This window comes from Tyto alba, unplaced genomic scaffold (genome assembly GCF_018691265.1).
Source record: "Tyto alba isolate M040663 unplaced genomic scaffold, T.alba_DEE_v4.0 Super-Scaffold_6, whole genome shotgun sequence".
NCBI classification, from domain to species: Eukaryota; Metazoa; Chordata; class Aves; order Strigiformes; family Tytonidae; genus Tyto; species Tyto alba.
The window spans coordinates 22786650-22809342 of record NW_024881327.1 but is presented as its reverse complement, the minus strand read 5'-3'; the positions used below and the strand labels follow the sequence as shown (position 1 = coordinate 22809342).

Below are 22693 nucleotides of genomic sequence, written 5' to 3'. Positions count from 1 at the left end.
TCACAAATATAGCTGTGCCTTGTCACCCTTGAAACACACAGCTGCCCAAAGAGCCAAACACAGGGAAGACAACTGACATGCCTCACTCCTTTCATTTCCTATTTCCTCTCAGACTTCTCTCCATTTCCACCTCCCATAAAAGAAGTTGCTCCTTGTTGTATGGTGCCCTCTACTGCTTCATCACAAGTACAGGACATGGCATATTTCTGCCCTTCATTCTGCAGCTTCCATCTACAAAGTCATGCCCCAGAGTCAATTGGGACAGGGGATCCCACAATGACTTGCCAGACCCCATTAATTGCCTCCCCAGTGCAAATCTTGATCCTTTTTTTCTTATATCCACATCCTTCTTGGATACATTGAGAGCTACCAATTTCCTTGCTGGCAGATATTTAGATGTGAGGTATCTTTACATCTGCGAAAAGACTCAGTGGGGAAAGTGTGTATGTGGGGGGGTGGTACCACAGAAAGAAGCCTGCTATCTAAATACACATGTGCGTGCACGTAAGGATCCCTCACACACCACCAGAGAGCAGAACAACGCATCAAGACCACCCTTCTTTTCCAGCCTTTCTGCAGAACTCAGCTCTCAACATGTGATCAGGGGTGAAAGGGCTGAAGCACAGCCAGAAAGGAAGGAGCCATCTGAGTTGCAGTGGTTGAACTCATTCCTTCCTTAATATTTCAGTCCATTCTTGTTGACTGCCATGCTCAGCATCAGAAACATAGGGCTGGAAGAAGCCTTCAGAAGACATCTACATCACTCCTTGTCAGGGCAAGGTAAACACCATATATAGATGTAAAAGGCATTTCATCAGATTGTTCAACTGCTTCAAGTCTCACCTCAAAACACTCCCATGCTTTTTTTCATGATACCTTTTCTTCCAACTCAAGCCTGATCTGACTTCACATAATTAAATCACTGGCTATAATCTCTATGTGCCACTTGTTTCATGCAGATACTAACAAGCTAACAAAGAAGTTTTCTCTTCTCACCTATGCACAGTAGTCTCCTATGTTCTGGGAAGCCAGACATGTAGACAGCTTAACTATTTTTTCAACTGCCTTTTAACATGTTTCCTTCCCAAAGGGCTGGCAAGAACCATAAGTATGCTTGGGATAAATAAAGTAAGTGGGAGAGACACTGTTACTTACAAATCCAAGTAAGAGAAGTTAACAGACTTCATTTTTGGTATCACAAATTTGTTACAGATCTATCTGTCAAACTTGGTTCCAATGACCCTAGATTTTAACAGCTAATTGTAGGAAGGACTCAAATGAAATCCAGATCAGATCCTTGTAGCATATAGAATTAAGCCCTTAAGTTTGAAAGCCACTTTTTGCTTACAACCTATGGAGGCCTACTTTTTTGCAATAAAGGAAAACAAAACAAAAACAAAACCACCACCACCAACAACAAACACACACCAAAACCCAAAACACTGATTTGGAACTTTAACTGAACCACTGAACTTTATTTCATCAATTGTGCCGGTCTCTAACATAACAATTCTTCCTTCTCAACCAACACATATTAACTGCCAGAACATTTATTAGCTCAGCTTAATGTTAGATTCAAGAATTTGATACTTCTTTCTAGTTTTTCTGAACTGCTCAAAGTCTTTCAGAGTAAGAGTCTATGTAAGGCTCCATAACTTGCAAGAAACCACAACCTTCCCTTCAAAACAACTGTACAAGAGACCTGTAAAATACTTTTTGACCACAAGACTAGCACATGAATATGCAACATCATTTCTTGCCCAGTATCTCCAGCTGTCTTGGATGAAGAGGACAGCATGGCTTTTAGTTTGAACTCAGAAGCTATTTATTCAATCACAGTAGTATGAGCTGATGTTATATGACTGTAACAAATGTCACTGGACTTAAGTGTGGCACTGAAGTGCTGCCCAAAGCATATTATGAAAGAAAAGTAGGACAAGCAGTGGAAATTTGAAGAGCCTCGGTTATCTTTTGTATTATTGCCTTTGTGCCAAAACTTTCTGAATGTATCCAGCAACAGCTTCCTGTGTTTATGAACCTCTACATCCATTTAAAGACAAGTAAATCCAGATTACACTCAAATTCACTGGTGGTGTTCTTTAAAAAGCTAGGTGATAATATGTAGGAAGCACTATAATCAGTGCTGTTATCCATGACAGTCATACTTCATCTACCAAAAGATCACTAAAAATTCTAATTATAACATTTTCCTCTAAATAGATGACCACAGATTGCAATTTCAAGTTACAAAATAAATAGCTAACATCCAAATTCACCTTTTGGTACATACAGATCCACCTTTTAGCGAAGTCATGAATTTCTGAGTATAAAATAGGGCATAAACAAATTCAGAGACCAAGCTAGGACATCAATTAAAGGACCACAGATTAAAAGCAACAACATGTTCACTGTGGTATCACCAAATGCCCTTGTTTCAATCACTATCTTGGCTGGTTTTATTCATAGCCCAAAAGGGTAACTCAGCAGACTGCTCCTCCCCAGCTATGCTGACTTAATTTGCCGAGTTCAAGTTCAGTCCCGAATTAGTGTTTTCCCATAACAAAAAAAATAACCAAGCAGTTACTTTGCAAAGTGTGTGGAAATGATGGTACAGATCAACAACAGAGCAGAGGCATACCTTTAGCTTATTTGCAGAGGACTACACCCTGGCATGTCTAGAAAACCATGTAAAGGAAGTTGCATTAAACTTCTTCTGTGTGTAACTAGAGGATTATCTATTTCTACAACTCTTCTATAGCTCGGTTAAGAAATTGGATTACTCTAGATCAGTGCCGTTTTTCTAAGGCACTAGAAATGGTATTTGCATGTATCCACCTCCACTGGGTTGGTTATTATTAAAAAAAAAAAAAATATTCTCACAGTGAAAGCTATTTTTACTTTTACATATATTACTATTCCAGTTTACATTTTAAGCACCTGTAGTATTCATCCTGTTGACTACACATATCAACACACTTAACATGAAATAAAATCTCTGTGGAATGAAGGAAAATTTATGCAGCCACCAAATTAGAGATAAGATCATAGCTTTTGGAATATGTATTATAGGAGACAGCAGCACAGCATGTTTTAAGGAATAGCTGAACATGTGTCTAAAATTAACCCTGAAATGGTACCATAAAGCTACCTTAGTGGCGAAACACAATTTGCTGGTCACTGGAATAAAATAGCATCTTAACAGAACCATTTCAGTTACTGCTGGTTAACTGTGAACTCAATCTCCCATGCTGCAGTGAAAATGCAAGACTGAAAATATGGCATCTCAAGTGCCCTTTTCAGAAGACGCAAAATATGCACTTATCATACAATTCTTGGCAGCCACTATGTCATAGTTAAGGGCCTATTTGTGTATTTCCTGTTATGTTAAAGAGTTTTCCAGCTATTAAGGAGCAAAGATGTCTCCCCAGGGACGTGCCTAGAACACTGCATTCCATTGTTTCAGGAACAGCCTGAGCACAACCCAATGGAGCCCATGTGGAAAAGTCTTGCCAAGCTGAGAACAAAACAGCACAGGGCAGCACCCAGTGCCTTTGTTAGCCACAAGATATAAATACACCCCCACCCTTTCAGAGGTGCACAGTCCTTCTGCTTGCTTGCTGACCTCCCCTGGAAGTTAAGAGACTTCTCTTCCCAGTGACCCCTAACCAAACTGTGCAATTCAAGATCGCTTTGGCAGAGGCTGCCTGACAGATACCACTGCTCCCCTCAATTGCTTGCTGTGCCTGCTGTGGAGTCTAAGCAGTTCCTGGGGAGGAAGTTTAAAACATGCATCGTGTAATTCCTTGCATTTAATGTTTCCAAGTCTCTTCTGCTTAAGCTAACCAATAACTATGAAGATGGCAGACTTACATTTTTGCTTAATTGAGTGGTGGGCAGGGAGGGCGGGAAAGATGACAACAGAAACTTTTTTGAGGAGATGATACCTCAGGTAACTCCAGTGTTCATCAGGGGATATCAGTAACTTACTGCAAAGACCAAAACCCCTATGTGAGGATAACCCCTATGCAAGATCTCTACTAACACCTGTCCTCATGCCACCAAACACAGCAAGAAAAATTTTTGCTATATGTTACACAGGCAACTCCTCTTCCTTGTCCCTAACTCCTAGCTGAGGCCCCTTCCAAGACAGGGGGACACAGGTTTAATAGTATTACATTACTCAGTTCGCATTAGGACTTCTTTTTTTTAAAGGGCAAAATATCTCAGTTTGATAAGCAGGTGGCAGTTTGCACAGCAGTCCTTGTGGAAAGAAATGTCTCTATTTCACATTGGTTATACAGTAAGTGGCCCATGTTTATGGCTAAGAAAAGCAAAGTTTTCTAGCCTTCTGTTTTATTTACAGTATAATAATTTGCATCTAGCTATGTAAATAAGCTCCTCATTCTGCTAGAAGCATTTCCAATATTCTTGTTTTACTACTTCAAAACTCTGAAAAAGCTTAGTACAAAGCCTATTGTTGTAATAAGTATAAACATAACAGTATTAATAATTTAAGTACTTCTGATATTAGCAATATTCACACACAGGTAAAAATGAAGGCCACTGAGATATATAAGAGTCTAAAAATAGTATTAAAGAAGTCATTAATGAGTATTATTTGTAAGACTTTCCAAACTTTTCTACTGAACAATTGCTGTTCCTCTTTAAGAAAAGGATGAGCTTTCATTAAAAGAATTTCGCCACAGATGTTCCCAGCTGTTCTATTTCCTGCCTAAACAGAAATATTTCCATAACATCACATACAAACTGTTTACATGAGCATCTTGAGCAAGAAGCCTACTACTATGACAAGAAGGAGCAAAGTTAAACTTAGCCAGGAGTTGAACACAGGACCCAGGGCTAACAGTGCCCTTGCTACAACCACCAGACATCAGTATAGATGATGCCAATGGAAGGTTCATAAATAGCAAATGTAAAGAAACATCTCAGCCAGATACAAACCAGGTTATTTCAGATGGGTTACTTCTACATTTGAGTATATGCACGGCTAAATTGAGCAGGATGTTTTTTTAAAAAAAAGAAAAATTAAAGATATAAGGTATACTGCTGATGCATTAATTTTTCAAAAGATCAAATGCTATTTTCTTCTCCCTGTAGGATGGAGAACAGAAACAATACTCCATGAGCAGAAAAGTTAATGGGGAAGAGAGCACTGTTGGTCCACATGACTAGAAAGGTGCTGGTGATACCACCAACTGTCATCTAAATCGTTAATTAATAACCCTACAGAACTAGTAATGGTAAAAATAATTGCTTAACTTCCTCTTAAAAGTAAGATTTAATTCAATGAAATCTTTCTGACAGTAACACTACTCCATTGGACCACAGACAGCAGATATAGCTAGAGAAGAAGAAATAGAGGTACAGATGAAGTCAGCAAGCTAGCCAGCTTGACCAATGCATCCTTCACTCAGTTTTGTTCTGGGGGAAGACAAGCCAAGAGAAATGGGGTCTCCTTGCAAATAATTTTCCAAATATGTCAGTTTTTTGTACAGTATTTGGTGAAACAGTCAAGAGCTGTTTAGAACACCAGCACTTTTCCTAAAGGCATTAAATCTATGAACTCTGGACCTAGATTCCTCCTATGCATCATACCACTAAGGGATTAAAATTTTTTAAATAATAAAAACAGTGGAGACACTGCTTCATCACATGACACTAAATTAACAGCCAATCTATAAACAGAAATTGCCATCTCTTGCCACAGACTGCAATAGGAGTGGTAAGTATGGTCTCAATCTATTCAGTACTGCCTCCACAGTACTTAACATATAACTATTTCCTTAAATGAAACTGCAAGAAACGTTTTTTGCCTTCCATCCCCTTCCCATATCAGAGTGTTCTGTGCCAACAAAGAAAGAAGAGTAACAGAGAACAGTGAGCCAAGTGGTACAAATACTCAAAACACTGCACTATAGCACTGAAATTTCACGGTATTGTTTTCCTCAAAAAAGCTATTACTTTATGCCTTAGAAAGTTCAAAATAAAAGAACTAAATAGGTAGTAATGCAAGCTACTTCTGTTATGGTAACATTCAATTGCACAAGCTGCAAAACTGATAGAGGCAGCTTTTAAGTCCAGTTTTACCACACTGGAAATCTCTGAAGTAATTTAATAGCTATTTAGGTTAAGTGTAATTGTAGCTGCCTGTCACTTTCAAATCAACCTATGTAATAGCAACAGAAGTTGCAGCGAGACCCTTTTCACCTACTAGATATATGAAGTAGGAACAAATGCACACTTAGAATATGCAATATTAGAAGAGATAATTTGCTAGATGTTTTATATTTACTCTCCAATTAACTATTCTGCTATGAAGTTGAGCTTGAAGCAGCAATTCTACTTACTTCACGTTGACAAATACTTGAGGCATCCTTCACGCTATAATTAATGTGTTTAAGTGAAGGAATAACAAAATCCAACGTCACTGACTACGGTGGAGACAGAATGCAAGAGCTGTCATGCATCTGCTTTTCACAGCACTCTAGTTGTTCTTTCTCCAAAGATTTTTTTGAGCAAAGCTCCTCATTTACATTCATTACCCTGCTTTATTAAATATATGCACAGTTTAAGTGTTAACATCACATATAAGTTTTTGTTTTGACTTTGGTGTGGTTTTGTTGGTTTGTGGGATTTTTGGTGGGGTTTTTTTTGGTTGTGTTTGGGAGGTGTTTTTGTTTGGTTTTTTTTTTTTTTTTGGTTTGTTTGGTTGGTTGGTTGTTTTTTTGTTTGTTTGTTTTGGGTTTGGTGTTTTTTTGTTTGGTTGGTTGTTTTTTTTCTTTTTGTGTGTGGTACATTCTTTTTTAGCAGCTCATGTCTGCTATCCAGGCTTCCTATGAAAAGAACTAGCATCATCTTCAATTTATACCTACTGTAAATGCATCAACAGGATGAGACTTGTATAGAATACAAACTACACTTACAAACTCCAAAACACAGAGCCCTTCTACCTGAAGATACAAACCTCCACTTAGCTATCACCTACATGTCTACTGAAGCTATAACCTATTAAGACAGAAACCAAGCTCATCAGACAGGTTATTTAGTACCCAGTCTTGAATAGATGAAGGCAGGAGCAAAGAGTCTCACTGACTTCAACAGGAACATGATTAAATACAAAATCCCCCATGACGAATGGTTTCTAGCTATTCAACTTCTTTTGCTCAGAATTGGTAAGCTGGCTTTACTTATGAACTATATTTTTCCATGGTAGATGACACATATTTAACATACTCATCCTGTACCAAATCTCTCCAGCAGACATGTAGATTTAGGAAACTTAGCAGGATTGAGTGTGTTGGGTATCTTTCTACAGTTTTATATTAAACTACACATTTATATTAATCAGTAGTTCAGTTATTCTGTGGGGGAGGAAAAAAAAATGCACATGAACAGTTAAACAACTTGTGACATCTGAGGCTTTCACAATCCTTCTTTAAGAGCAGTGCTTTGCTATAAGCAGAAGTAATTTGATAGTTCTCAGTGTGACCTGAAGCAGGATTTAGGGAAGAAATCATATTGGAAAATGAGGGTGTCTGCTCAAATAAACAGGTCTGTGCTATTTGCTTGTTGCCAGCAAGGCAAAAAGGAAATTTTTAAAATTGGTATTGCTGTAATGGCATCAGCTAGTGTTTGTCCTCTGATACACCTCTTATTCCCAAGGTATTAAGTGTAACTAGGTTTAGTAAGCAACAGAAGTCATCAGAGAGATAAGAGTATTAAGTAGAGTTTGCTTAGAGGAAGAACAGAAAGAGGAAGAGCAGTAAGAAGGGATGGATGAAAACATTTTGAGACAGTTTACCACAAAAGCAACAGTACAGGTCAGTATACAAACCTTGAAAAACTCTGAACAAAAGGCACAAGAGCTCTGACCTCCATTTGAAAACTAGACTCTTGTCTAAAATTTTATCTTTATGTAAGAGAAAATATACATAATTCAAAATTATTATTTTGAATCCTTCATAAAAGAATTTATCTTTTTCAGACAGTTTGTACAGAATCATACAGAGATGATGATTCACTCTGTCACACCACCGATGTATGAAAAGCATAAGAGCACTTTAGTCACTCCGGTAAAAATCCTTAATGGCTCGATGAAGAAAGCAAATGACGTATTTCATCACTGACACAGTGGTTCATGCTTCACTCATCTATCATGTTTACACAGTTCTGAAGTGTTGCCATTTTTGTTGCAGTTACTTGCTACAAATAAGTTTTACAGGTAACAAAGTATTCCCTGAAGCACTTCAGTATTTTTGTTTTGCTGAAGAGGACACTCATTATCTACAGCTAACAACGCAGGTGCACTATACTTCCAGTAGCTGAAAAAACCAACAGTTTGATGTCTGCCTGCATTTAAAGGGAGAAGAAACTTCTGGATATGATGACCTTGAATCAGTGTAGAGCACACAGCAATGAAAGTTAGACACAAGGCAACAAGCTGAATGACCTTAAAATGCACTAAGTTCTACAGCAATTTTCCTTTGGATTTATTCCATTGCTAGAAAAAAATTGAAGTTTTAATTGGTTTCTCCAGGACAGGCTGTATACTTATGCTGCAAGGTACCTGAACTACTTCTGTTACTTTGACACCTCCACACAGACAAGATGTAAGCAATGCAAATGCACTCCAGCCCAAGGATCCATTTCACTATAAACCCAAATACTAATCTAGACTAACTTAACACCACTATACCACTGCAAACACCTGGATGTCCAGCCATGCTACATGTGGCAGGTTGCTGCAAAATATCCTCAAGCCAGAATGAAAACCCTAGAGCAAGTTCCATCCTCTTCCTCCCAATAGTGCTTACATCCTAATTTCACCAAGTTACTGCACCACAAACTGTCGGCCAGGATGTGCTAACAGAAGAATCCAACTTGAGCTGTGCTCCAGACTACTTTGAAACTCTACATTCCAATAACTGTCACTGAGTATCTCAATGATGCTCTTCAGCCACATAAGGTGGTTGGTCTATGCTATTATGAAAGGGAGCAAAGGATGAAATCCATGATATTGATAATGAAAGGTGCAAATTGACACCAAAACTGGAATTGAATGTTGCTTACCTAACACTCACACATACTCATTCCTGCATGGACCTCAAAATTCCATTTTTCAATCACTCCCTCCTTTATTTGTTGATACAGTGCCTAGTATATTCTATTTCTCATTGCGTATGTGACCTTGGAAAGAAGCCACATCATTTTAATCCAAGTAAACCACTACAGAAAAAAAATACTCATACTGGCATTACAAAACCAAATACGGCTCCTCCTGGCATTCAACAAAAAAATAATCTTTTATGCTTGTGATACACATTGTCATTGCCTGATGTACTGTTGCTGAGTTTTATGAACCTGAAATAATCACTTTCAAGCTTTGATGCATTCCACCATTTCTAAAACCACAGCATATACATACTTGCACTCTCCACTACAGAATATGACCTGGTTTTCAGATGCCCTACTTTTCTGCTATATTCAGCTCTAGCTAACCACTGGTCAGCTTTCTGCTAAGACACCGACTTCCTGCAAGACACAGGGACAGCAAAGCAGCAGGAGGAGATAGAGTAAAAACCTCTCTAAGCTTTCAATGCTATACCACTAGCCTGTACATACTACACAGAAAACACAGAGAAGGTCTATTCAGCACTTCACTAAATAAGAAGTGCTGCTTAACTGGAACATAGGGCTAGAAATCTATTTGACAAGCTGTATTTAACACAGGCATCCTGCAGACAGGTTTTGCTTTTACATCCATTCAAAGGAAATAAAACCACAAATGGATTCTTACAATTGTAAAATTCCCATGATACACACACTGACATAAATTTTTATTTTTCAAAGTTATACAAGTTTCCGCAGCAGTTAATGAACATTTGGAAGATTGAACGTTATCTCCCCCCCTTCTCTTTTAGTGTTTTTGTCCTTGGTGTATGTACTATGTGGAAATTTCACACTGTTAGCAACATCAAGGATGTAGGTATACGCACAAAGACTCCCTTACGTAAGAATTTTTAGCATCAAGGTATTTTAATCCTAGTTTAAAGCCACGCAAGCAAGCTGTAAACAGGAGCCTATATTACATTTGGCTAGTCAGCCTGTATTATGTTCATAAATGAATTTATCATCCAGGAAGAACTCAGAAACCAGATTTACCTTCCCAGGGATAAGTAATGACAAGGCGAATGGTTTAAGCTCCTATGGGAAATGCCAGGACAGGAAGGAAATCTGACTGGTAGAACTGAACTCCAAAAAATAAAAGCAGAGGGTGGTGTTAAAGAGAGAAAGGAAATGCCTGGGAGGAAGAGCTTCTGCAAAACTAGTTTATGTAGCTGCTTGCTCCTCTCTAAGTAAAATGCAAGAAAATTACAAATAGTGCAGTGGAGAAAAAGACTTCTGTAATATGCAGTCTGCCACCAGTTTCTCTAGATGTCATGTATCTTAGCTAAAACAAATAACTGCCACCCTCCACCAAAACAACACATCTATGTCCTGGAACAAGGCTCAGCTTGTATAATCTTGTTCCCATTCCAGATTATTGATTCATTTGCTTTACCTACCACTGAAGATGAAAATCAAGTCAGCTGCAGCTAAGAATTTTATGATGTTTTTTTTTGGTTGGTTTTGGGGGTTTCTTTGGAGGGGGGGGGGATGGAGGCAGTGTGTTATGGGTTAAAAACACACACACACACACACACTTGTCTTGAATGTCTCAAACTTCATACTTTTTAGGTCTTTATCAATATAAGTGAGCATTGAAGTTTGCTTGTCCTACTTGCAAATAACATATATTTAACACGACATGTATGATAACAGATATCTACATGTAAGTATTCAGAAATTTCTCATAGAAAGAAAGCCACATCGTGATAGCCTGTATTCATTCCACTTCCCTCCCTGTTTCCCACCCGCACCAAATCAAGGTATAGAAGAGACAGTGCTCCCAGCAGATAATCACTGAAGTGATTAAATAAATATTTAATAGCACAGACTTCCTGATGCTATTTTTGGTCTTGTGGTAGGAAAGAGCAAATTTCAATTTGCATTTCATAAACAGAACAACCATCTTCTAAATGAGCAGCTCAGCGTGGGTGCATGCACATAGACTCAGAATACGAAACTACTTTGCTCAAAAGTCAGACTTCTGTATGAAATTCAGAAACTTTCATGCCCAGTATGGTTTTTATTTGCTAAAAATAAGTTGCTGTTCAAGTACACAGGAGATTCCTTCAATGCATGCTCTAATTGTCATATTTAAAAAAAAAAAAAAACAAAAAACAAAAAACAAAAAACAACCAAACAACCCACAAACCTGTATGAAATATAACAGTGCTTTTCTTGTAGCCAGAAGGTAGACGAATGTTTCGGAGCAACCCCTTTGCTGTCAGCCGCACACGCATGTTGGATAAGGAAAATTTCGGGGACCATAACATGTCTTCAGTGCAATTGGAACAAGATAAACAAAAAAGAAACAGCCTCCATGTACTGTTCACATACTATGTTTTTAAATCACTACTGGCAGAAAGAAGTAAGCAATTCTTGCTAAAGAAAACAGGCTCGATGAAATAAACAAGTCTCCATTCCTTCGCTCTTATTCCTTATGCACAGAGAGCAGAGAAAAAAAAAAAAAAAAAAAAAAAAAATCAGTAGAAGCAGATATCCACAGATTAAATGCTGCTGGCAGCTTCTCTTCACCAGATGTTGTGGAAACAAAGCTTGTCCTCAGAATAAAACCGACTTAGTGATTTAGAAAACCAACAGTCTCTGAATTGCATCACAGTGTTGATGCTCAATCTGCTATGGGACTCTGTGGGCTGGGAGCTAGAAAAGGGAGGAGGAGGATGAGGAGGGAAGAGGAGGAGGAGGAAAGTGGGTGGTCTCCTCAGCTGAATATATCATCCAACAATGTCACAGACCATGTAATTGTTCTTTGGAGACTGTTAGGGAGATTATTTGAGTATTTCTGGAGGCATATTTCAGCTCTCCTCTTCGAGAATCCTTTCACGGTGCATTTTTTTTTTTTGTTGTTTTTTTAAGAACAGTTTCTTTCAATTGACATGAATTTATCAAATAAGATTTATCAGCTAACACATTCTACCAGTTTCTTTTGGCATTAAGTATTATGTCAACATTTAAAGTCTTAACACATCCACAAACATGTCTGTTCTCTAAGAACAATTCAGTATTTGAGATCTGTTTCAAGGAAATACTATTTATCTTGGCATCTCAACACTGCAGATGCTTCCATTTATCAGAAGAGGAGCAAGGAAGCAAGCATCAATTTCATATTAAAAGAGATCTCTGCCAGCTGGCTTTTGAAGGCACCCAAACATTGTAGCAAACAAGGAATGTTACAGGAGTTCCTCCAAAATAGATGCTGCCTCCATTTTAATTAGCGCTTCTAAAAAAAAAGTATTTCTTCTTACTATTTAATGAGCTCAGAAGTTTTGCATATACCTTGGTCCCTTTCAGCTGCCACTAGCAAAACCAAAATTAGTTAGAACCTAGAAAACAGAGGAGTAACTCTTTTAAAGAGATTACAAAATGTCACATTTTCACCCACAACCATGACTATGAATACATCCACTGGCCACTTTCCTGTTTAAAAAGAAACATTTCACTACTTTGCCAGACAGCCACAGGATCAGGGACCACCCAAGTATCTCACAGACAATGCAAGAGAAGACGTACCTTCTTTTGCATTGCCTGAAGTGCCACCCTCCACAGCCTTTGTATCTTTTCAGAGACAACAAAATTAGGTACTTCTCCACTGATTCTGCACTTCTGCCATTTCACCAAATCACAGATAATGCTCTCTAGCACCAATCCCTCTGACAGTTTTTCCAGATCCAGTAACAATTAACCCAACTTGCTCTGAAGCAGGTATAACCCAAAGCAAATGTAATCACACTAACAGGTCTCATCCCAGTGGTACCTTAACTGTCCTCTCCTTACTGCAAATCTATTATATTTTAATAACATGTCTGTCTTGCTTAACACATGTAACTTTTTAAATTCTCTAGTGCTTATTTACCACATCAGCTAGAACTAAGAATAGCATTTTGCCGCTTTATCCTGGTCTCCGGGTGTCTCCAACATCACAGAGGCCAGTGTAGTGACAATAAAGCAGCTCATTGTAATTAGAGCAAAAGAGCTGCAGCCCAGCATCAAGACCATCAGACCTGTCAAGCCAATTTCCACAGCCTACTGCAGGAGAATCCTGCTGAACGTTTTATGATCATGTACCAAAATATTTATTTCCCAGCACCATGATGTACCATCAACTCTGAAGTGCTATAATACATCTTTAGTCTGCACAAAACCGTTCAAACTAAGTCCAAGACAGTAAATTAGCTTTATTTTTTTGGTTCCCAGGGCAGCCTCGGCACACATCAAGGCATGCATGTCATTACTGCTGTAAAATCCTCATCTATTCCTTCTAGTCTGAAGAGCTTCGTCACTAGCAATGTGTATTCATCTATCTTCCCAACATGCTACAGATCCATTTCCTCTCCTAATCCAACACCACTATCAAAGACACAGCCTCCTTTCTGTGCTGGAAGATTATTACGCTTGAAAACCACTCTCGGCAGTAAACCAAAAGACTTGCTGCAGCACATTAGACTAGCCTTGTATATTCAGTGTAGGTTCATTAGCACATCTCTTCAAATATTAGATCAGTATCGTCAAATCCTCTCCTAATGAAAGCATCTTGAGCTTTTGACCGTGCCTACAGACAGTCTTCAAACACCATTTAACACTCAGACATATCAGGTTTTACCCTTCTGCCAAGGCACCCACAGGAACTCCCTTTTGTTTTCCTCCTGCCTCCCATGGCTCCCCAAGGGAAGACCTGTTCTATGTAATAAATGTTCTCTCACCATCCCAAATTGATGCTCTCAGAAGGTGAAAACAGTTCAACTGGTTTCAAAAAAAAGAAAAATAAAACATACCCTGCCCCCCTCAAAAAAAAAAACCAAAAAACCAAAAACACCCCACTACCAAAAAACCCCCACAACCAAAAATCAACCCAACACCTCTCCCCACCCTTGTAATAGTGCCTGGGAGAAAGGTAAAGAACTCACTAGCCTATAAAACTAGAGAAGCTCAAGTACCCCACTGAAACCCTAATTTACTTCCTAAGAATAGGAGTTACAACAAAGAATCTCTAGAGGGCAAGCGTGATGTAATGAATCAGTCTGGAGACGGGGGAAGGAATGAATCACCAGGCAAAATATAAGCAGATAAAAGCTCTATATGGATATCAAAATCATCATAGCAGAGATCAAAACTCCTCTTTGAAACACACAAATAATGCTTTCACTGCCTCCTCTTTTCCATCCTTAGTTTGGGTGGAAATAGGCCATGAAGAAACAAATACATAATAATATCTGTTTTTTTTAAAAAAAAAACCTTCTAATTTGAAGAAAAGCCTTTCTAGCCTCTAGAGTTTGAATCCTGTTAAATCCCAGAAAGCTTAAAAAAAATCTGCTTTATGCAGAAACAAACCTTACAGCACTAATAAAAAGCAAGAGGCGCATGTCAGTCTCATTTAGGACCCAACGCTCAGAGAGCTCCAACAGCAGCCAGCAAGAAGACTGCCCATCCCTACCAGAATAGCTCCCAGGAGAGATTTAACTCAGAGAGTTTCCTCCAAATGTAGCCTTTCCAGAGCTCTGCATTACACCACAGAACACTCCACTGTGGCGGCTGTGCATCTGCTAGCGCTGATTCCTTGGCGCAGGGAAAGGGCACCTCCAGGTCTGTGTCTGTGCTCCTGCGATGGCCACCTAGTGCCTGCTGCCAGCAGGGTACAAAGCCAGGACATAATCCATGGGATCATAACACAGCATGCCAGGAACAGGCACTGTCTACATTTTATGCATAACATGAGGATCACAGAGAGGTCATTTTCTATCTTGACATTGGATAAGGGCAATGGAAAATAGCACCAGAAAACAGCAGAATAAAATAGGAAGTGATGGACAGCACTGACAGGAAAAAAAAGAACTGTCAGGTTTTATTTACTAGAACCTTACTCCTGGCTTCCCTCCAACTCCAAGGGCAAAATTGGTGATCAACATGGACAAAGGGGCTCTATCTTGTTATGACTATGTAATTCAGGCTGGGTTGATAAATGCATCAATACCTGATGACACCATCAGATCGATGGTGGGACTAGGTCTATTTTAACCCCACCAGATTTAGCCTATCTGCCACTCCCTGGGAACATTAATAATGTGACAAGAAAGGAGCAACGGGCACTGGCATCTGTAGGCTCTTCAATTCAACCTCATGAGGCCAAGTTCACAGTACCTGTATGTGTTTCTGCTGTCTCTGTCCTTCCTTCCAATTCCAGTAATCACTAAGAAAGCCACCAGAGCAGCGTTAAGGGTCCCATTGCAAAGTCGTCCAAATCAGAGGCTAGATCTTTATACCTGAGAAGCCTAAGTAGAAGACACCTGACTTTGTGTCATAAGACAGCATGGCCAGTGCGAAGCAGATGGATTTTACTGGCACGCTTTACTTCAGAAGAAACTAACAGATGATTGCTTATGCAAAGGGATGTAAGAAGCAGAAGCCTACTATGAGCCAAAGGGTCATCTGTGTCCTCATTTTTATTTCTGGAAAATGACTGCCCGCTCTCCACCTTTGTGGCCACCTTGCTGTAGCCAGTGCTCCAGTTTGAAAAGCTAACCTTCCTGCAGGCAACAATACCCGCTGCCGTGCCTAATGCAGCCTGCAGCCTCGGGACTTATTTTAAGCTCCAATCCTCACAAAAAGCAAGCCTCTTCTTGCCTCAGAGCAGGAACTAAAATCCTAAATAATTTAGGTTTCTTCTAGTACACAGAAGCTTTAAATCATTATAAATTCAGCAGCCTGTTAAACAAAGTGATGCTGCAGTGGATTCCCAAGCAAAAAGCTACAGGAATCAGGCTGATCTGTGTATGTCTCAGTGATGGCATTTATGCTGTCTGCACTCTTTCAGAATTGAGAATGGCCATAAAACACTGCAAGAATCATTACATTTTTAACTTCTGACTTAAGGAAGCAGCAAGTTATTTTTCATGGGCAGGATGTCCCTTCCAAAATGGCCTTTTTGTTAGACTGCCTCAGTCAAAATCCTACAGTGATTTGAAAAAAAAACTGCTACTCTACAACAGTGAATAATTTCACTAACATTAGGACAACATGCCTTAAAATATGAAGCTTCAATGATCTAGCCAGACATGTCAAAAAAACCCAGTTACCTCTCTGATAGACTTCTACTGTTCAACAACAGGCTAGGTATATACATAAATCCTTGTGAGCTCAGGCCTCAAGGAACAGAGAAAAACAAAAGTCTTACATAGGGCCACAGCTTATAGATCTATTCATTATTTATGCACACAGTACTGATTTATAAGCACTGTGCAACTGTTCTTCATCAATGGCCTCACAACAACAATACTCAGACAGCCTCTACTGAAAAGAAACACTGCAAATAAGGACAGTTTAGGCAAGTATGTGTCATAAGACATGCTAGTGATTTATCAGGAGATCACAGGAAATTAAAGACAACTCACAACAGATGTGTTTCACTTAACTCCATAGGCTTTCTGTGTTCTTCATAGCCCTAAGTGTACAGGCAAAAATACAGATGTATGTTCAGTATACAAGCCTTTTAACCATCTTTGACACAAGATCCGTGAGTTTCACGTCTCTGGGACAGTTCCATGGTCTTTCAAGTATTATCTCAACTTACCTCCCTAACAGGTGTCAGTGACAACAATAGGGGCAGCTATCTGAAAAATCTCATAAGAAATATGGGGAAGGAAATGAAAGCTAGGAAGAGTAAGTCAGAGGACTTCAAAACAACTAAGGAAAATATATATATATTGTAAGAGGACATAAAGAGTTTGGGATACCTCATACACCTCACCTCAAAGTTAAGGAAGAGCTCCAGTACAATGACACCCAATTACTCACTGTTCACTGCAAACACATAAAACAACGTTTACAACCTAAGGAACTCCACAGAGTCAAAGAAAAAAAAACAATACTGAGAACATCAGAAGAGATCCATATCTAGGTTTAACTGGAAAAGGAAGAGACAAGGAAAAAAAACCAAACCAAAACATAAAAACAAAGAAGTACTAGGATGGCATTTTCAAGACAACGTAATTCAGCACTGCCTACAGCATCTCAGTGGGCAATAACAAAATGGAAACAGTTTGCTACTGGTACATGACCCTGATGATCAGTCAAAGCTCTAAAGTCTCTTAAAATAAAAACTTACTGTCCTCTTAATTTCTGAAAAAATAGTAAGAATTTAGATATTTTTAAATTCATTCAGACAGAACAGTAACAAAAGCACCAGCTCTGGCTAATCTTAACAATGCAGTCTATAATTGAAAGTCATTCGGACATACTTCCACACTAGAAAAACCTTGAACTCCAGCTCCCAATGCTGGGAAATTTTCTTTAAGCATCCCTTGTACTAAGCTGACACAACCTGTGGATATCCATTTCAGCTGGGCCCTCTACTCATGCAGAAGCTGGCCTGTTCAATATTTAGACAACTGTGGGAAAACCACAGCTCTGTGTTCTTCTCCTGTGTGGCTTGTTATTGTGAAACATCAAAATAAATAGCACAGAAGAGAACTACAGACGTTCCTCCCAACATCAGAATAAACACCACAGAAGTGAAGTACAGACATTCCCTCCATCAAAAGTCTGCATACTTCTGTGTCATCAAAAGTTTGCAGTATGGCTGTGTGGAGCTGGAGAACAAGTTTCTCACAGAAGTTTAGAATTAAATAATAATAAACATCTCTGAAATACTAATTTACAATCCAGAAAACAGGTCCTTCCTTAAAAGCTTTAATAGAAGAAACAGATCTTGTAGTGTGAAAATCATTTGGGTTATGCCACAAAAGGCCTTAATGAATGATGTTCTGTCACTACAGGAAAACTGATGGGACCCACATCAAGTCCTCATTGCTGGGGTTGTAAAAATAATACCAACATTCTCAGTCCACTGATTTGAGAAATTGCCAGCAGAATATCACAATTTGAACAGAGCTGGCCAATACATTACTCCATAGCAAGCCCTGAGGTTTCCAAATTGCTTGGTTTTTGTAAAGGTATCTGTTGAAGGCACATGGAACAGTGCTGATTTTCAGCATGCAACAAGAAACAACCTTCTCAAAGTGTTAATTTTTGGATCAAGTTTGGAAAAAAACAGTCGGAACAAGCATGCAAATACACTGATACCCTTACTTGACAGCTGAAGGGACCACTCTGGAATACATTAAGACTGTGTTGTCATGTGTCTCAGTATGTTTGTCAGAGTAGAGACTAAGATGAAGAAAGCTATCTCAGGAAAACACCACTTATTTTAAAAAAAACAAAGCACTCAAAACAGATGACTTCAGGGGTGTCATTGTCTGAACATCAGCACCAGCCATTTCACTTTGAAGACTTCTGGAGCATAGTAGTTCTCACCCACGGAAAGAAATCCTGACATCCAGCTGTTATACTATGTTTTATTTGGTAACGCTGGAAAAATCTGACCAAGAAATTACCAGCGATTGTGTTTCAAAGGTTATTTCAGGTTTACAGATATTCACTTAACTCTTCAAAATAAAAATCATTGTAAAATCCCTAATGCATGCATTTAACAAGAAACTCAAGTTTACACAAATTTAGATTAATTCTGCATTTATTTATATAGAAACAGCAAAATGAAGATCTGCTTTTATAGATGGTTCACATGGAATAGCTACATCACTTAAGCAGCTTTGGTGTCTGTTTATAAGAACATTCCTTATTAGCCTGAAGGTATTCTAAAACAAGGTCACATGAGAAAATTAAGTCATTCAGATAGTCCTCATAGTTTACATGGATGAAAAAATGTCTGAAAAAAGACTATAGCTGGCTTTTTACTGCAGATAGAAAGGCAACAAAACAGTCCAATGCACAGTACAGTATCTGCAAAAAGAAGTTTAAGCCTGATCTTTATGTTGCTTTTCACGAGATAAAGGAAAAAAAGACTAATTCACACTATTCAACTTGTAGAATTTCCAAGGTATAAAATATTAACTACATTGAATTCATACTGAATCTATTCTTGTTCCTGCTTCACCCCATAGAGTCTACAACACTGTTCAAGTTTTTCTGCAGTTTCCAGGCTTTTCTTTTGGAGAAAGGGGTAGACAAAGAAAAACTCAAAAATTCAACTTACTTACAAAAGCTGAAGCTTTTAACATGAGAGGTTGAGAATTTAGTCTCAACACATCTACACTGAAATTACCTGGTTAGAACTAGTCAGAGATGCTAATTCTGCAATGTGGAAGACACTGGGACCAAAATCCCTGCTGCTTGGTCCAGTTTTAACAAGCACTTAAACACTGCTTTTCTACACCTGAAGATCTTTAAGCACTGGACAAACTATTAGCTGTGAAGAAGCAAAATCTTCCTCTTCGTTTTAATTCCACTGCAAAAAGTACTTAGTTTATTCCAGTGCAGAACAGGAAAAAAACTTTGAAATATTTAAGATATTTACTCATCAAACTGTTTCCTGTATGATTCTTAGGAGAATATATTTCCCATGACCTGCTGAGTACAGTATTAGAAGATGCTGAAAGAACAGCAGAGTTGGTTCAACAACAGAAGTTTTAGTTCACTGAAAAATTCCAGACTACCATAGAATGCCTTTTTTGTTGTTTCGGTTTTTTAAAACAAACACGTGAAATTTAAAATTAATGTTTAAATGATATTGAAATGCTGTTTGTTTGAAAACTGGCACACAGAGCTTTGCAACATATATTCTTTATCAGAATTACCGGGGTTTTGGGGTGGGTTTTTTGTTTCTTTTTTAAAAAGCAGTTTAAGACCTGATTTTTTTTTTATATGAAAGGACGTTCTTCTAAACCGGAAAAAAAAAAATTTACATTTAATAACCTTGCACCTGCAAAGTTGGGCACTCAAGAAAAACAAGCAAGATCTGTCTATATTCTCTAGCAACAATCCTATTAACATTTATGTTATACAGCAAGAAAATTGTATTAAAAGTGAATAGTAAGATAAAGCCAAAGAAGAATGCTCAAAAGTGCTGAGACAGAAGCAGTTTGCTCTGTTTTCTGCATGTTGCTAGCATCAGTTTTGTGATCTATGCTAGAATTGCCACCAAAAGCACTATTCTTCCTGACATGTTTTTAACTCAGCTGAGCTCCCCAGTCCTACCTGTTGGGACAATCATATGAGCACTTGTGTTAGACTATTTCAGTTGGAAGGGACCTACAACAATCACCGAGTCCAACTGCCTATACTTGAGAGCTGACCAAAAATTGAAGCATGTTAAGGACATTGTCCAAAAGCCTCAAACACTGACAGGGTTGGGGCATCGACCACCTCTCTGAGAAGTCTGTTCCAGTGTTTGACCACCCTCCTCTCAATACAGAAACACTTCTGAACGTCCAGCCTAAACCTCCCTGTTGTAGCTCTGAACCATTCCCACAGGTCCTGTCACTGGATCCCAGGGAGAAGAGCTCAGCACCTCCCTCTCCACGTTCCCTCCTCAGGGAGCTGTAGAGAGCAATAAGGTCACCCCTCAGCCTCCTCTTCTCCAAACAAGACAAGCCCAAAGTCCTCAGCCACTCCTCGCAGGACATTCCTTCCAGCCCTGTCACCAGCTTTGTTGCCCTCCTCTGTAAACATTCACGGTCACATTCAGTTGCAGGGCCCAGCACTGCACACAGCACTCAAGGTGAGGCCACACCAACACTGAATACAGCGGGATAATCACCTCTTTTGACCAGCTGGTTATACTGTATTTGATGCACCCCAGTATGTGGTTTGCTCTCTTGGCTGCCAGGGGACATATGTTCACATACGCATCAAGATCTTTTCAAGTCTCCAAGCAACAGGAACACTGCTTGCATAGGTGGCTCTATAACTTGCAAAAAACTTTTGCAAGCAAACAGCCCCTATCCCTTCAAACAAAAACAAATCCAAAAAGATCTTCTGATCAGATATGAAAGGAGAAACAGCATGCTAATAAGCCACTTGACCAAATATCCCTGGTAAGTAGGATAATTCGCCGTACCATATTAATGATTACTGACGGTCAACTGTATGAAAGAATTCACTGAAGACCTAAGTACTTGACATTCCTAACGATATTCATCAGCTCTCAGAATTAGTCTTCCCAATTTTTCAAGAAAGCTTACACATTTTCACACAGTATCATGTATCACTGTAAAACATTAAAACTTTTTTGTTGTTAAAAAAGTACAAGCAGTGTGATATACATTAATCCCCTGTTTTTCAGACAGCTGCAAATACTTAAGTCCCTCCAGTTTTACAGGCATACTAACAGTATGTTGTGCATTTCTGTGTCAAGCAGATTCCGGCTTTGCATCACTGTTGTAAATTAATGGAAAACATATGAAGAGCACAGTCAGAGAACAGAGACCATATCCCAGAAACACCTGCTATTTTTCCATCCTTGAAGTAATGCAAAAAGCAACAGTAACAACTGAGCTAGACACTTAAGTAATGCTTTAATATTGTAATCTAATACCAGAGTCCTGCCTCAATAAGTTAGTTCTGACGCTTCAGACAGAGAACTTGGGCAAGAAATAAAAGTGGGGTTGGACCTCCTCACTGAATGAGGATAAAAACTGTAGAGTTAACTATGGCGCTGAAATAAAAGAACAAAAGCTTTAAACAAGCTAAAACCACTAGGAACAAAGCTTCACTATAGTATCAGGCCACTAAAAAAAAAAAAAAAAAAAAAAAAAAAAAGATAGTGGGCCCCATTCTACATGGCACCAGCTGGCATTATTTCAGTTTATTTCAAAAAAGATCATTTGTCTTTTCTTAAAATGTAAGACATTGTACTGCAGAACATCCAAGCAGCCACACAATATTTTTATTGTGTAAGAACTATTTGCAACAGTAAAGATAGAAAAAAAAAAAAAAAATCTTTCTTAAAAAAGCAAAATACTCCATCCGAAAGCTTTTCACTCATCAATGGGAAATTATACTAATACTCCGCACAAGTTAAAAATGTATTAACTTGGAAGTCTAACATATCAACCAATTTTGGAAGCTGACTCAGAAACAGTTCAGGTTTATTAAAGATGAACACAGATACAGCTATTCAACTGTCAAAAGTATAATGCTAAAGGAGAATCGGATAAAGAATCACTAAATATTACAGCCATTTAGGAGTTTATAGTTGTGTTTTTACTGCATCAAATAGAATAGTTCAAGTCTAGGTAGGTACATTCTTTATTAGGTTGGAAAAGGTAAATCACAAGAAAAATTATTTTAAACTAATAAAAATGGGAGGGAGCACTAATTACTTTTCTGCATGGAAAATAGAGAGAAAGTGACATGCTAAATTTAGGGGAAAATAAATTACATTTTAAGACTATCATAAGCAACTGGAAGAGGAATTTCGTTTTCTGTTTCTAGTCCAAAAAACAGACTTCGTTGCTTACTGTGAGTTTTCTAATTTCAGCTAATCGAGACATTATGTTGCTACCTGTATCATCCGCTACACTCTCATAGACTACATATGAGCACATGAAACTTAGTGTCAGGCTATACCTAAACTATCATTACTTCAGCCAAGTATCAATCAAAGCAACAAACAGAATAAGCACTTTGTGTGAAG

The 22693-nt window shown here is 38.5% G+C and overlaps 1 protein-coding gene across 6 annotated transcripts in view; it reads right to left on the bottom strand.

The window, feature by feature from the left end:
• The window catches only part of MTUS1 (microtubule associated scaffold protein 1), a 126228-nt gene that overhangs the window by 42563 nt on the left and 60972 nt on the right, over nucleotides 1-22693 (bottom strand). The window contains exon 1 of one of the 6 annotated variants that reach the window (XM_032999008.2): nucleotides 11339-11820. The exons of the other annotated variants lie outside the window; for them this stretch is intronic. Within the exon in view, the coding sequence (XP_032854899.1) occupies nucleotides 11339-11459 (121 nt within the window). The 5' untranslated portion in view covers nucleotides 11460-11820. Of the gene's footprint in view, nucleotides 1-11338; nucleotides 11821-22693 lie in introns of those variants that run through there. 6 annotated transcript variants of the gene reach the window in all.